This window comes from Trachinotus anak, unplaced genomic scaffold (genome assembly GCF_046630095.1).
Source record: "Trachinotus anak isolate AG129_WGS33_773 ecotype Australia unplaced genomic scaffold, CSIRO_AGI_Tana_v1 ptg000034l, whole genome shotgun sequence".
NCBI lineage: Eukaryota > Metazoa > Chordata > Actinopteri > Carangiformes > Carangidae > Trachinotus > Trachinotus anak.
In genome coordinates this window covers 2,798,174-2,811,663 of record NW_027273885.1, presented here as the reverse complement: position 1 = coordinate 2,811,663, position 13,490 = coordinate 2,798,174, and the positions used below count along the sequence as shown (strand labels likewise).

At 41.4% G+C, this 13,490-nt stretch overlaps 1 protein-coding gene across 3 annotated transcripts; it reads right to left on the bottom strand.

The window, feature by feature from the left end:
* Positions 1-11: 11 nt before the first annotated feature.
* On the bottom strand, positions 12-13,274 carry pou2af2 (POU class 2 homeobox associating factor 2). Of its 3 annotated transcripts, XM_071471840.1 has the most exons (5): positions 13,112-13,274; positions 11,949-12,049; positions 4,175-4,214; positions 3,606-3,910; positions 12-1,747 (listed from the first exon to the last, which is right to left on the bottom strand). In XM_071471840.1, the coding sequence occupies exons 1-5, from the start codon at positions 13,119-13,121 to the stop codon at positions 1,316-1,318; spliced, it is 888 nt and encodes a 295-aa protein (XP_071327941.1). In that variant the 5' UTR covers positions 13,122-13,274; the 3' UTR covers positions 12-1,315. The 3 variants fall into 3 exon arrangements, with proteins under 3 accessions (XP_071327941.1, XP_071327943.1, XP_071327942.1); XM_071471842.1 differs by lacking the exons at positions 11,949-12,049; positions 13,112-13,274 and adding an exon at positions 4,293-4,730; XM_071471841.1 differs by lacking the exons at positions 11,949-12,049; positions 13,112-13,274 and adding an exon at positions 4,433-4,730.
* Between the last annotated feature and the right edge of the window lie 216 nt (positions 13,275-13,490).

Genomic DNA, 13,490 nt, shown 5'->3' with positions numbered 1-13,490 from the left:
AAGTTTGATGGAAAACACTTTATTTTAACCCCCATTATGGTTGAGTACAGTGGAAGACACTATAGAGTAGCTGTAAACATATTTATAAGTGTTTATTAATGTCTTTGTTAATATAACTGATGAAGAAAGAGTTGATGAATATTTGATAATATATTATATAGTTTAAATTTGATTTGTATAATAATAACACATTAATCGCCACACACTGTAAATTCAGTCAGGATGTAAGTGTCTCTGGATATTATAAACATTTTTAAATGTCACCTCATGGTTTATTACACACAATAAAATCACTGTAAGCAATAATATTCATAGATTTTAACTCATAATAAAGCAGGTGTAAGTGATTCATTAAGGTTTTTAATGATAAACACAAATAAGGCAGTGACAGAAACATTAATGTATAATGAGCAGTGCTGATTCACTTCATTCAGCTGTTTTAGACGAACAAAGGATGTTGAAGTTAGACGTTATTAGCTGTGTCATTAAGATGTTATTAATTGTTTACATAAAGCTGTTTAAGTGCAAAAGAGAGAGAGGGGGGGGGTTAAAGTAAAGTGTTAGAGGATCCAGGGCCCCCCAACAGAGTTTCACTCTATCCACAACAATGTCTTTTTTTCAACAATTTTCTTTTTTAAATGACGTCCACTCAAAGACTCTGTACATTTAACAATCTCCTTTAAAAAAGGCCAATGATCCTCCAGAATATGGATCCATGTGCTAAAGCAGTGATTTGTTTCTGGTCCTGGACATTTTAACCATTTATCAGCTACTTTAACTCTGTTACTAGCTGTCACAAATCCTCAAGCACAGTATGTTCCAGCTGACTCAGGCTGCCTGTAGCTGGCTGGTTATTGGTTATCTGGACGGTAAAGATCAGCCTCACAAATCTGAAATCCTATATATTTTCACCTAAACACAAACATGTTGACATATATGCACTGTACAATTTACTGAATCATTATTTTGGTTTTTTCTAAGTAGCCCACACCCACTGCTAACTGCAGAAGTGCTCACTGTGTTCCAGATGTACGTACTACATCACTAAATGTTTGTTTATGTTCAGTTTTTGCGCTTATCATGAGTTATTTTCCCCGTTTTAATATAAATTATACAAAAAGACTTTTTTTGTAGTGTTTTTTTTCTTCTTAGAAATAAGCAGGATTTCCCATCAGATGAGGCTGTCATATCAGCACCTCGATACTCACATCAACAAAACACCTCCCAGAATTTTCTCTCTACTGTCACGAGCTTGTCGAGTTCATCGTTTAAGTGTCTGTGAAACCTCCATGTGAACCTCCAGCTCGTCACCCAGTCAGTAGGCCCTTCTGATCTCGTAGGGCGACCAGGAGCTCACCCCGTCCTCTTTTACCCAGGAGGCTTGAGCCTCACCGGTGGGTGGGAGGCTGCCGTGGCTGTCGGCCTCCTCTGCCACCATCTTGGACACCAGGTCACTGGTGGGGCTGCTCATGTAGGGAGTACAGGGGAAGGAGGAGGAGACGGGGTAGGAGCTGCTGGTGGTTAATGGATGGTAGTGGGCGTCCTCCAGGGGGTGCAGGGTGTAGGGCTGGCTGGTGGAGACGGAGCCCATGGAGGAGCCGCGGCTGGTGGAGCGGTACTGGGAGGGGCTGCCGGGGGGCTCTGGGCTGGGCATGGAGGGTGGGACGCTGACGGAGGCCATGCTGTCCGCACACAGAGCCTCCACCTGGGACACTGGCTCAGGAACTGACTGCTCCCATGAGTCTCTCTGAAGCAGAGAGCAGAGAGAAGGGAGGATGAGTCATTCATTCACGTGTTTCCTCTCTGACATCAGATACCGTCACACGCCAGAGTCATATCAGAACAGGACTTCTATTGTCTGATGAACCTGCAGAGAACTTTCCTCTGAATCCTCAGCTCCCCTCAGCTCTACAGTGAGTTTATCTGTCCCGGCTGCAAGATAAACTGTCAGCACCGCTTGCTCTAACTGTAAATACAAGATCAGAACATCACTCTGCCTGTCCAGGTTTTTCCATCTTGTCAGAGGCAACATTTTACTTTCACTTTCCACACTAACACAGAAAGTCTGTCTCTGTCAATGTGGGCACAGACGTATATATAAAACAAACCAACTAATTGCAGCAGTTGGTTGATGCTCCTGTTTTTAATCTACAACATCGTACGTTTTCTGCCAAAACGTGACATTTAGAAGATGTGATGTATAATGATCTGCTCTCAAACCTGTGTGACCTACAGTTGTACAGCTGTCCATAAAATCAACACAGGTGTGTCCTGATGGGCTGTAGTTTAAGATGCTTGATGCTTGAAGATGTTTGATTCTTCATTGTATGTTTGTATTTACATTGTCACAATGTAAATAAAGCAAAATGATTACAAAAATTATTTAAAATTACACTAAGAACCAAATGGACTAAGAAATGTGAAGTACTACATGATAAACACTAGAGCTGAGCTGCAGAGGCACATTTACATTTCAGAAGGAAAGTATCTGAAGTTTCAACATTAAACTAAATTTTGTCTGAAAACTCTGGAGTTACTCTGTGAACTCCACTGTTTTTCTCCACAAGCCTTTCCCAGCATGCACCAGGTTTAAAGGATAGGCTCACAAGTCTGTTTTTTAACAACAGTCAGGTTCTCATATGAACATTAAAACTGGTTTCTTCCTCCTCATACTGCCCATGAAGAAATCCCTTCCTCAAACACTTTCAATGGAAGTGATGGGAGACAAAATCCAGTCTTTGTTCTGTGTCCACATGTAATCAGGAGATTATCTGAAGTCTGAGTTAGACAACAGTTACAGTGAATTTAGTCTTTAAGTCCCTCTTTGTGTTTCCCTGGACAGTTTCCTTGTTAAGCTGCAGAGGAGGGGAAGAAATTTAGTTCTAAAAAGACAGAAACTTGGGAAGATGCTCATTTCATTTCTTTAATCTGGATGACTGAAGCCTCGTGACTCACCTCAAATATATTTTTACACAGAGTCAGGACTGTGGATTACATTGAAAATGGTCCAGTAAGGACAGGAGGAATGTTTCAGTGTTAATATGAGAACCTGACTAATTCTTTTAAAGTTATTTTTTTAGGCACTTTAAGTGGACAGTCGCAGTGAGAGAGAGAGAGAGACAGGAACGTCAGGGGAGAGATGCAGAAAACTGGCTGGACTTGAACCTCTGTGGTTAGGACTAAGCCTTTGTGGTATGTGCTCTACCAGGTGAGCCACTGGGGTCAGACTTTAGTTTTAAGGGACTATAGTTTTAAGACAAAGGAAGACCCACTTACACAAACAGACATTTATTCCTGGACAAATGCACAAAAGTCTCTTGTCCAACTTGATTTGAACATCTCTATGGACTATGCACATTTTACTTTAATGCACAAAACTCATCTAACCTGCAGTTCCTCTTACTTACTGTGGAACTCTCATTCAGCACACACATTCCTCACCAATGATGTGGTAAATTAAAGAAAGGCAGGCTGTTAACTCAACACAATCCTCACTATGTTATCAAAATTTATTTTCCCTAAACCCAATTTTCTGTTGCAATAAACTTGGATGATAACTTTGCTTTCTGTCCTAAACAAACACAAATCCTGATCCTGAACCCTACCAGAAATAGATGTGAGGACTCTCCACTGAAAGGGGGCAGCAGGGATGACAAGGCCGAGGAGGGCAGGAAGGATCCTCCAGAGCTGGAGAAGGTGGCAGCGCTGCGGTAATCCCCAAAGGCCTCTGGGTAGTAGCTGTCAATGAGGGAGGAGTAGCTGGTCATTGTGGAGGGCTCGCAGCCCAGAGGTTTACCCCCGAGGGTGGAGGAGTAGACGTCGGGGGAGAACTGCTTAGAGGACTGACAGAAGTCGGAGTCGGACATGAAGGGACGCCTCATGCCGTAGTAGCCGGGCAGCATGTGAGACCCTGCAGAGAACAATATAAATCATATCCTCATCTTCACCATGGCAGCGGTAGATGACAATGATTACTGGCAGACTGCTCTGTCTAACCCGTCATTACACACCTCAGATATCTGAAATGTGCAGACAGCAGAGGCAAAATGCTGACGGGGTCCTCTAAGTATTAAGTATAGTAATAATGACAGTGCCGATGGAGACTGTGTTGACAGATTTATGTCGCAGGCAGTGAAGAGTGAATGAGGGAGACGTTTGATGTTTGCAGTCTCACCTGGCATCTGGACAAATGAAGGTGGAGTGGTCGATCCGCCCTGTGGCACAGAAATGAGACATGAAGTGAGCCATGCAAACTGCATGTTATTTTAATTATCAAACAATTTCGTTCTTACATGTACTGGATGTTTGGTTGGTTGGTTTTAGTAATGTATTGTTATTCCATAGTGCCATTTCCCAATAACACGTTTATCTCATGTTAAGTGTTATTTCATTGTCTCCTTCCATAATAATGCCGTTGTCCCCGCCCTCTCACCTTTCAGCCAATCATATGCCCCCTGCCTCTCTGACTAGCAAGTTCAACGGCTGCTAGCATTTTAGCCAGCTAGCTCCCGTTAGCTACAACAACAACAACAGTACCAGCGTAATTCTGATTCAACCAACTAGGTCGCTAATAGGCGGACCGCGGTCTGGACCCGGTCCCAGATGCCGTCCTCTCCGGAACCGGACTTATAACCAATAAATCACCGAGAATTAAAAAAATTTATCGGAGCGTTTCGTTTTTTAACCGTCGCTACAGCGCTGCACTGGTCACATGACGCCACTCAGCCAATCAGAGCGAAGACTGTAGAACTAGACCGTAGAGACACAAAAACACAGTTTTTACTTTTCTAAAATTAAACACTCTGTTTTCAGATGCACATATTTGTAAAGCTCTGTTATTTGGTTACTGCAGAACATATTATTAGAGAAGTTATTGTCATAACTGAGATTATGTAACAAACAGACTTTTATAAAAAGGTATTTTGAAATAAAAGTTTCTTACAAGAAAGTATTCTTAAAGTAAGAATGACAAACAGTTTACTTTTAATAATTTCTTAAATTCTTCCACAAATTATTGTTTCATTCATATATTTTGCACACTTTATTCATATGGCTATTTACTTAACAATTACTTGTTTGGGGTTCGCTCATAAAATGTAAATTAATCCCACTTTGATTGCACTTTTATTCCCACACATCCTCTACATACAACATGCACATGTGGCTACAGAATATGAATACAATACACATAATTACACAAACTGTATAGAAGTAAATGCCCATGTGTTTTCTTCCTATTTTCAAATACCCAGCTGTCACAATATTACGTTGTTCATTAACTATATCAACATTTTTATACTTATATATTAATATGATATTATTATTATTATTATATTAATTTTGCATTCAGGAATCTCTTGGACAAAACAGAGAGAAGATCACTCTGTCCTTGTGGTGTCCTTCAGGGTACCTCCATTCACAAATAAATAACAGTTTTTTCCTGATTTGTTAATTCAAATCAATAACAGTGGACGATTGCTATTAATGTCATAAACACAAAATGCAAGAAAATCTGTGAGTACTCTCCCTGCTGAAATCAGTGCTCCTGTTTTGCGCAGCATAACAAAACTGAATTGACTGCAGAGGACAATTTAGGAAATCCACATAACAAGCAAAGGAAAAATTAAATCAGAAAGAAGATATAAGAGCACAGGTCCAGGAATAAGAGTATAAGAGTAAATAATAGAATGGGCAGCTATAACTTCACCAGCAGAGAGATTCCTACTCTCTGTGGCCATATTGGTGGTTTACATCATTAAAGCCTCTGAATATTAGAGTCAAGGTAAAAGACAAGTTATCTGCCCCACACAGCAATATCACAATACAGTTTGTTTAGATTATAATGCATCGGTCCCCAACCTGTGGATCTCGACACCCCTGCAAGGTCACAAGATTCATCTGAGGGGTCGAGAGATGATAAAGGGGATAGAAGAGCAGAAAAATAAATATTTTTTCCACAAAAATTATTTTATCAGACATACATCTAATCTTTGTGTTGTTTTTTTTTTATTATTATTAAGAACTGTTTACATTTGTATGTCTAAAGATATTCAGATAGAACAAATAACCCACGTGTCCCACGTGTGTTCAGTGAGAGGACAAGTTTTTTCATTCAAAAGGTCACAAGTCAAAAACGGTTGAGAACCAACATTATGATGCAATTGTCCAATTTTTTTTTTTTTTAAGGAATGAACAATACGTCCGACATAGTTAATCATTATCTCTGGTGGTTATTCCTGTTCAGAGAATGTGTTACATATCATGTCATCTTATACTCCCCTGTAACAGGAGTACTGTACGTCCCCTCATAAATGTTTTACTGTTCACACTCAAACTGTTTTACTCCAAAGATTCCTCTTTTAAAAAATCACAAGGCTAATTAATTAAGGTTATAGGTCCAGACTTGTAACAGAGACCCTGATATTTTTCTTAAATAATTATTCTTAATTCTTTAATTCTTAAAAAGAAATGATCAAATTCACCTGATGACTTGATGGTTCACTAAATGCTGGATTGTTTTAATACAGAGGAGGCTGAGGAACTGTGTTATCATCCATATGTTTGCTTCACTTTATTGTCTCTTTTTGTGACAGTATCATATTCTGCATTTTCAGTATTAACTCGTTCCAGTTAAAATATTTGAAGCTACGACCCCAGCATTTATTTCCCCCTAATTCAGATGTTTTGGGCATTTTCTTGAAACTGTGCAACCTGCATTAGAATTTAAAATCAAGACCTGCAGGAATGATCCACCCTGTTTGCCAATTCATCTCTCGCCTATTGTCTTGAATAAAGAACAGATGTGATATCTCATTATTGCTGAGATGCTCTATACATGTTCACATTGTTAATTTGAAAAACATGCTGAACAACAACATTAATAATGTATGTCTCTGATCTAAAAGCAGAGTCAGAGGGAGCAGAGTGCAGGGACACACAGACAGGGTTTGACAGGACAGACTTGTTTGCATATTGCTAGCATGAAAGAGTTGATATCAAGCCTATGTTGGCTGGGAGGCAAGCAAATTTTGAGGGCAGAATTTGAATGTGATTTGCCAGTGCCAAGACTTCCTCATGTGGCCCAGGTATGGCTCAGTGCATCTCTGAAGGCTGTGTATGGAAATCAGCTCACTCAAGCTCAGGCAGCCATACTGTGTGTGTGTTTGTGGTGGAGGAGAGGGGGAGGGGTGGCTGTGTAATGGTAATGATGGATTTATCAACCTTATTTCACAGAAAAACTCTTCCTTCCTATGCAAAACACTCTTTGTATTCTCATATTCCCACTACCTGTTACACACTGGGAATTTAAAAAGAGTCTATTTCTAATCTATTTCACATTTGAATGAGTGAACACACATTTTGCAGGAATATTCCTGCATTAAACATGTTTCATTTCTTTCTTGGTCTCCTGCTTCAGCTGCGGTTCCTTCACTTGCTCTTTACTCATTTGTATCTAACATGGTATGTTCTTAATTTTTCAGGATTTTATTTTTTAATTTATTTCTATATTTTGTTTCGCTTTCATTATTTGTTATTTCATCCGACCACAGGAATCATTACAGTTCAGGATTGTGGGTTCTTGTTGCTCATCATTAACTGACCTGAGCTCTCCACATCACACAGCTCCACTTCTCACGGTCCTGGATCATTTATGTAACGGCAGCGTGTTTGGGCAGTCCACCTTCATAAAAACGTTCCCACTAAAGAGGAGCTGATGAAGTGAAACGATGTAAGATCTTTATATTGTCACTGCGGCTCTCTCCGTGTCCCAACACGAAGAGACTCGGCCTGTGGTCAGAGTTTGCTCTTCTCTCTCAATGGCCTTTTATTCTCCCTGATAAAAGAGAAGCAGCAGCTAACATAAAGAGGTGGACGGCTTTAGTTATAGTGTGTCTTTGTGCATCGTTAGGGCTTCATGCGCCATTTATAAACATACAAGTAAACACTGTTGAAAAGGTGCTGAGCTGCAGATACAGACGGGTGACAAACTAAAGGTTAAACCTGGGTTACATAACGACTTCTACACATCTGCACTGCACAGTAGAAAATATAAAATATTCATATATTATAAAACTGCAGGAAGAGTTAAGTCTGATTTTATATCAAGATAAAAAGAAAAAATCTGAGTGACTTTAAAAGATGGTTGATTGGATGGAAGCAGCTTCAGTCATAAAGAAGATCAACTGGCTGGTGTTTCCACAGGAGCAGTGACTAAGGTGACATCTGCATTTAGATCTATGGGAAAGACGTCAGCAACAGGAGTCCGTCCACAGTCACGTAGAGAGTGATGCATCAAGCCTCATCACAAAGATGAATCCACATCTGAGAGTTCAGTGGTGCAGAACCCAGAGGATCTGGTCTGCAGAGATGTGGACAGTCATCCTTCACCATATTCTCCAGGCCTGAAAGCTTGACCCCCACAGCGAGGGATGGTATAGTCCCCTTAGAGGGAGGGGTCAGTGCAAATCAACAAAGAGCAGCTCTGAGAGATCACATTTATCCTGTGATGGAACATGTCTCTCCTGGTCTCTTCCATGTGACAGTGCCCCCGTCCACAGGTCACGAGGATGTGAATCTTGTGCTGTGGCCTCCACAGTCAGTTAAACCCCTGTGGGGGGTATTTGATAGACAGCGCTCTCCACCACCATCATCAAAACACTGAATGAAGGGATGTGTTCATCCCTCCAGCAGAGAATCAAAGCCACGGTGAAGCAGCATCACCTCACTGAGCCTCTTGCTGCTTCTCACCCGTCTACACCTGCATATCCAGTGTGAGGAAGGACTGACCTGCATATACACTGTGTGCTTATTATAGAAGTGATGTTTTTCATCATATAAAAATACCCTAGAAAACAGAGTGAGGTTATTTAAAATGACTTAAAATGTGCTTAAAAACACAATTAAACCGTCTTAAAGTGAGACTAAGTGACTTCTGTCGAACTGTGGCCACAAGTGACACTTCGAGGATAAAGTCAGTGAACTGACTCTTCACTGTTTGATACACAGCTACAGATAAATAAAGTTTTCCAACGTTAGACTGTTTAATTTGTATAATGTGTCGTTATTTTCTATCAACAGTTACTTACTAACACACCTGAAGAAGAGCAGTTTCAGATTTAAACATTCCCCTAGAATAAAAAGCTGATCAACTGTAAAAATAAATCAACATGTTAAGAGTTAAAGTGTGTGACCAGTCCCAGCCTGGTCAGGTGCGAGAAAGAGCTGATGAAGCCTCTTGGATGAGAGGTGAAACGTCTTCCTAGACAAATAACCAAGTCCAGTTGCTTTCGATTTAAAACTCCTTTGAGATACTATGACCTGGACAAATGAGAATATTCACAGGCCGTGTGAGAGAGGTTGAAGCAGAAACTGGCTGCTGCTGGTGTCTCATCTGTGGACTCCCTGACCCCCGGCAGAGACACTTGTTTCCTCTCCAGCCTCCAGCTGCTGCTTCCACACTCACTCACATGCTGTTTGAACGTTGAGCTCGTGTTTGTGATAAGACGCAGCCACAGTATTCTGCTGTTGCTCCGCTCGTGTCTGGCTTCAGTGAAATGTGGCTCAGCCTCACTTCTCAACAGTGATGCAAGTTCTAGTTTTACTCTCACAAAGAGGCTGAAGCTTTGCATTTTTACAAGGTTTTTCTACTTGTCATTAAATCCCATGAAAAGACCAAAACCAATAATAATGCCCCGGCAGCACCTTTGACCTCTGTCACAGTGACAAGTCCTATTGGCTCCTTGTGAAACAGGTAAGAAAGATAAGATAATAATGTTGTCAGGGAATGAAGCTAAAAGGCAAATCTGGACTTTAACTCCATCCATCCATTAACTACACTACTAAGTCTTTGAGTGTTGTGGGGGGGGCTGAAGCCAGTCCAGACATTGGGCAAGGGTGGGGTACACCAGCCTGACATGTAGAAACAAACAACCATTCACGCTCACATTAACACCTACAGGTCATTCAGAGATGTTAATTATTGAATCTGCATTTCTTTGGATTGTGGGAGGAAGCTGGCAAACGCAGAGGAAACCCACACAGGCAACGTTCACACTACTACGTTTTAGTTTTAAAACACGTTTACTCCTGGAGTCCACACTTCTTCAGAGTGTCCGAGCGTGTAAAGCTGAGACCTTTGGAAACGCTGCTGGACCTGTTTTAGTTTGAAAACTTCAGGGTTGTGTTGTAGTCTGGACGAGCAGAAACAGACGCGTTAGGAAACAATGACGTGGAAACCTGACAGGACCTCCCTGGTTGGGTCTTATCAGCCTCGACTACCAGCGGTGAAAGCAACATGAATGGATTACAGTCGTTGCTGACCTTTGCTAGCAGCTGTTGCACAGTCGAGTCCTTTCATGTGTGTTAGTATGGACGGAAATGATTTCTGACACGGAGCTAAAACGCTCGTCTGGATGGAGATTGTTTTCATTTTAAAAGAAAAATGAATTACTGAGGACGTAGCTGCAGAAAGGCCCCAGCTGAACCTGAACCTGGATTCAAACCCACAACCTTCCTGCTGTGAGGCAACACTGCTAACCACCACCTGTACCTAAACCATAACAGATACGTAATGACACTGACCTGAGGAGTTAATCTTAAAAACCAGCATCTGTGAGTTTGAAGTCTTGAGTTCAAGAGTTAAACTTGTGTTTCAATAAAACACAAGTTACTGTTGTTGTTATTGTTGCCCCCCCGACACATCCACTGAAGGCACAGAACTCTGAGGGAAAAGTGCGGTGACGTAGTTCATGGAGCAACAAAGTCCACGTCAGGAGGAGGTCGGGTTGGATGGATGAATATGACACAGGAGAGCAGTGTTGTAACCATGACAACAAAGATCAGATAATGATGAGGATGTTTTTATTTTAACCCAAACCATCACATTTTCCTAAACCTAACCAAGCCATGACTGTTATTATAGTAACCATGGTGATGAAGGTAGGTAATGGGGGGGGGGGGGGGGGGGGGGGGGGGGGGCAATCACATAAATACGCAACAAATATAAATAAGAGGTTGAAAAGTGCAGATATTAAAATCATTAAAATCAGCAGCAGGTTGAGAGCATATGATAAAACATACAAAGACCAGGTTGGATTCACTTCTGTGAGCCCAGACCTGCTCTCAGGTACAGCCGCTGTGTTTAGGGTTGTGTTGGAAACATTAAACCAACATCTGTAAATGTCTCGATGAGCACGAGAGACGGGTACGTTTGGCTGCATGCGAAGGTATCCTCTCCTTTGTCTTCCTGCTGCTCTTCTGCAGAGTGGACATGCCGATGCTGAGCAGAAACCAAACAATGAACCCGGTCTGTAAAAGCCTTTTGACAGGCAGCCTGTGGGAAATGAAAAGCCAGTCTTGCTTGTGCACGCAGACGTCTAACGCAGAGCGAGAGTGTGTTTCTGAAACAACAATAGGAGGTTTGTCTGCGGCCTGTACACAGCAGAGCACAATGTCAGCTGGCAGGTGTGTTCGGATTAAACTTTGCATAGGCAGCCTCCTACACATGCCCCCTTTTCTCTGTCTGTCTATGCTCCCTGTCCACCTCAACCCCCCACCACCACCACCACCACACCCCGACCTCCACCGCTGGGGCAGTTTTTGGGAGATCATGACCGTCGCATTGTGTTAGTGTTCTTTTGTGAGGTCGGGATGGGACTTGGCGCTTTGTGTTTCTCTCCACACACACGGTGCTCAGCTATTTACAGATTGGCTTTGCGAGCACTCGAGGGGAGCAGAGACAGAGGTGGGGGGAGGGGTACAGGTAGTCAATGGATCAACCACGGATCGTTAGTCCACAAAACAAGCCAGAATGTAAACACGGAGAGGAGATTTGTAAAAGGCGACCTCTTAATTGTGAATGTCAACTGTGGTTGTGCTGTTTGGTTTGGGAGAAAAATGAAGTGGGAAGAGACAGGACGGGACAAAAGCAGGGCGGCGGAGACACTCACACTGTATCTGGGCCCCGGCGTCTGCCTGGATCTCTTCTCCGCCAGCAGGTCTTTGACCGTGTGCTTGACTCGGACGCCCTGGTACACTCTCTTAGAATATTCTGGACACAACAGACAAAACACGTTAGACCAACATTAAACACAGTTTGACTTTGTAACACAACTTCATACAAATTTTCATTCATCCCCACAAATGTGTGTTGATTTGAATGTTTCACAGTTTTATGCATATAGGCCAATGACTCTTTGGGATTGGTGTGTAAATGTCATGGAAATTGCCTTTGGTTTGGGCGATGCAAATGGACTGCTAAAAAGACGCAATTTACTCCAAACCCTCGCTCACACAGATCAGAGGGTCGACGACGGTTTCAACAAAAAAATGAAGCAGTTAAATAAAACATTGCATTAATAATATTAATAATGATAATAATAACAATAATAATAATAATTGTCACAAATCTGAAAGGTGTGCTGGTGTGATTTGGGGACATTCCTGGGAAGCAGAGGCATAAACTCAATGAAAATGCAAACTTTATTATGCAAACAGATATTGCATGCAAAAAACTTTATGTAAAAGATCTCAGCTTTTTGAATGGATCTTTTAGATAAGAACCCCAACTTTGCTCAACCTGAGAGATTCTTGAAAATATGAGGTGTAAAAAAAAAAAAAAAAAAAAAAAATACAGAATAAAAAACATATATCATCACATCACAATATCATCCTGTGAGGTTTAACTTCATGTTCAAATATCTGGTATGAATGATATTAATTAGCTTGCAGATGCTCGATATTAAAAACGACAGATTAACTGTATTTAGAAACACATTTTCTGACGTATTATTTTCTTCTTGCTGATACATTTACTGTGGCACAGATGTTAAACCGACCTGGTTTTTTAGAAAATCAACATCAGCAAAGGAAATTATTGATTTAACAGGCACAGATTTCATCAATTTATTCCCAAAAATACAACTCAAACTGTCACACACATTAAAAAAAAGGTTCAGGCTAATTTTTTTTTGTAAAATTATTTTTTTCTTCAATTATTTATGAAATTGAAAAAAATCTGATGTTTAACAAGTTAAAAAAACTATTTTTGCAGCACACTCTCTATTAGACATTATATGTACTACAACAGTCAGTATATAAGTGAGTGTCTCACCTGTGTCCATGATGCTGTTGAGTAGTCTGATGCACACACACACACACACACTCTCTCTCTCACACACACACACAGGCCTCTCTGTTGTCCCTCTGCTGTATTTGCCTACAGTAGTTAAATCCCAGTGTGCAGCACCATACTGAGTGGTGTGGCGTGCCACGGTGGGGGCTTTAACCACGCTGACAGGGAGGGCAGGGACACATGGAACATGCCACCTCACACTGCAGTCATGAGGAGGCAGCTTTTCAAAATGACCTTTATCTATTTGTTTAAATGCAAATATTTGGTAGGGACGTTTTTTAGACTATTTGCATCTGCAGTCAAGATTAGGGGGGCATGGACGAGAGAGACTGGGAAGCAATGTCACTCCTCCCCGAGC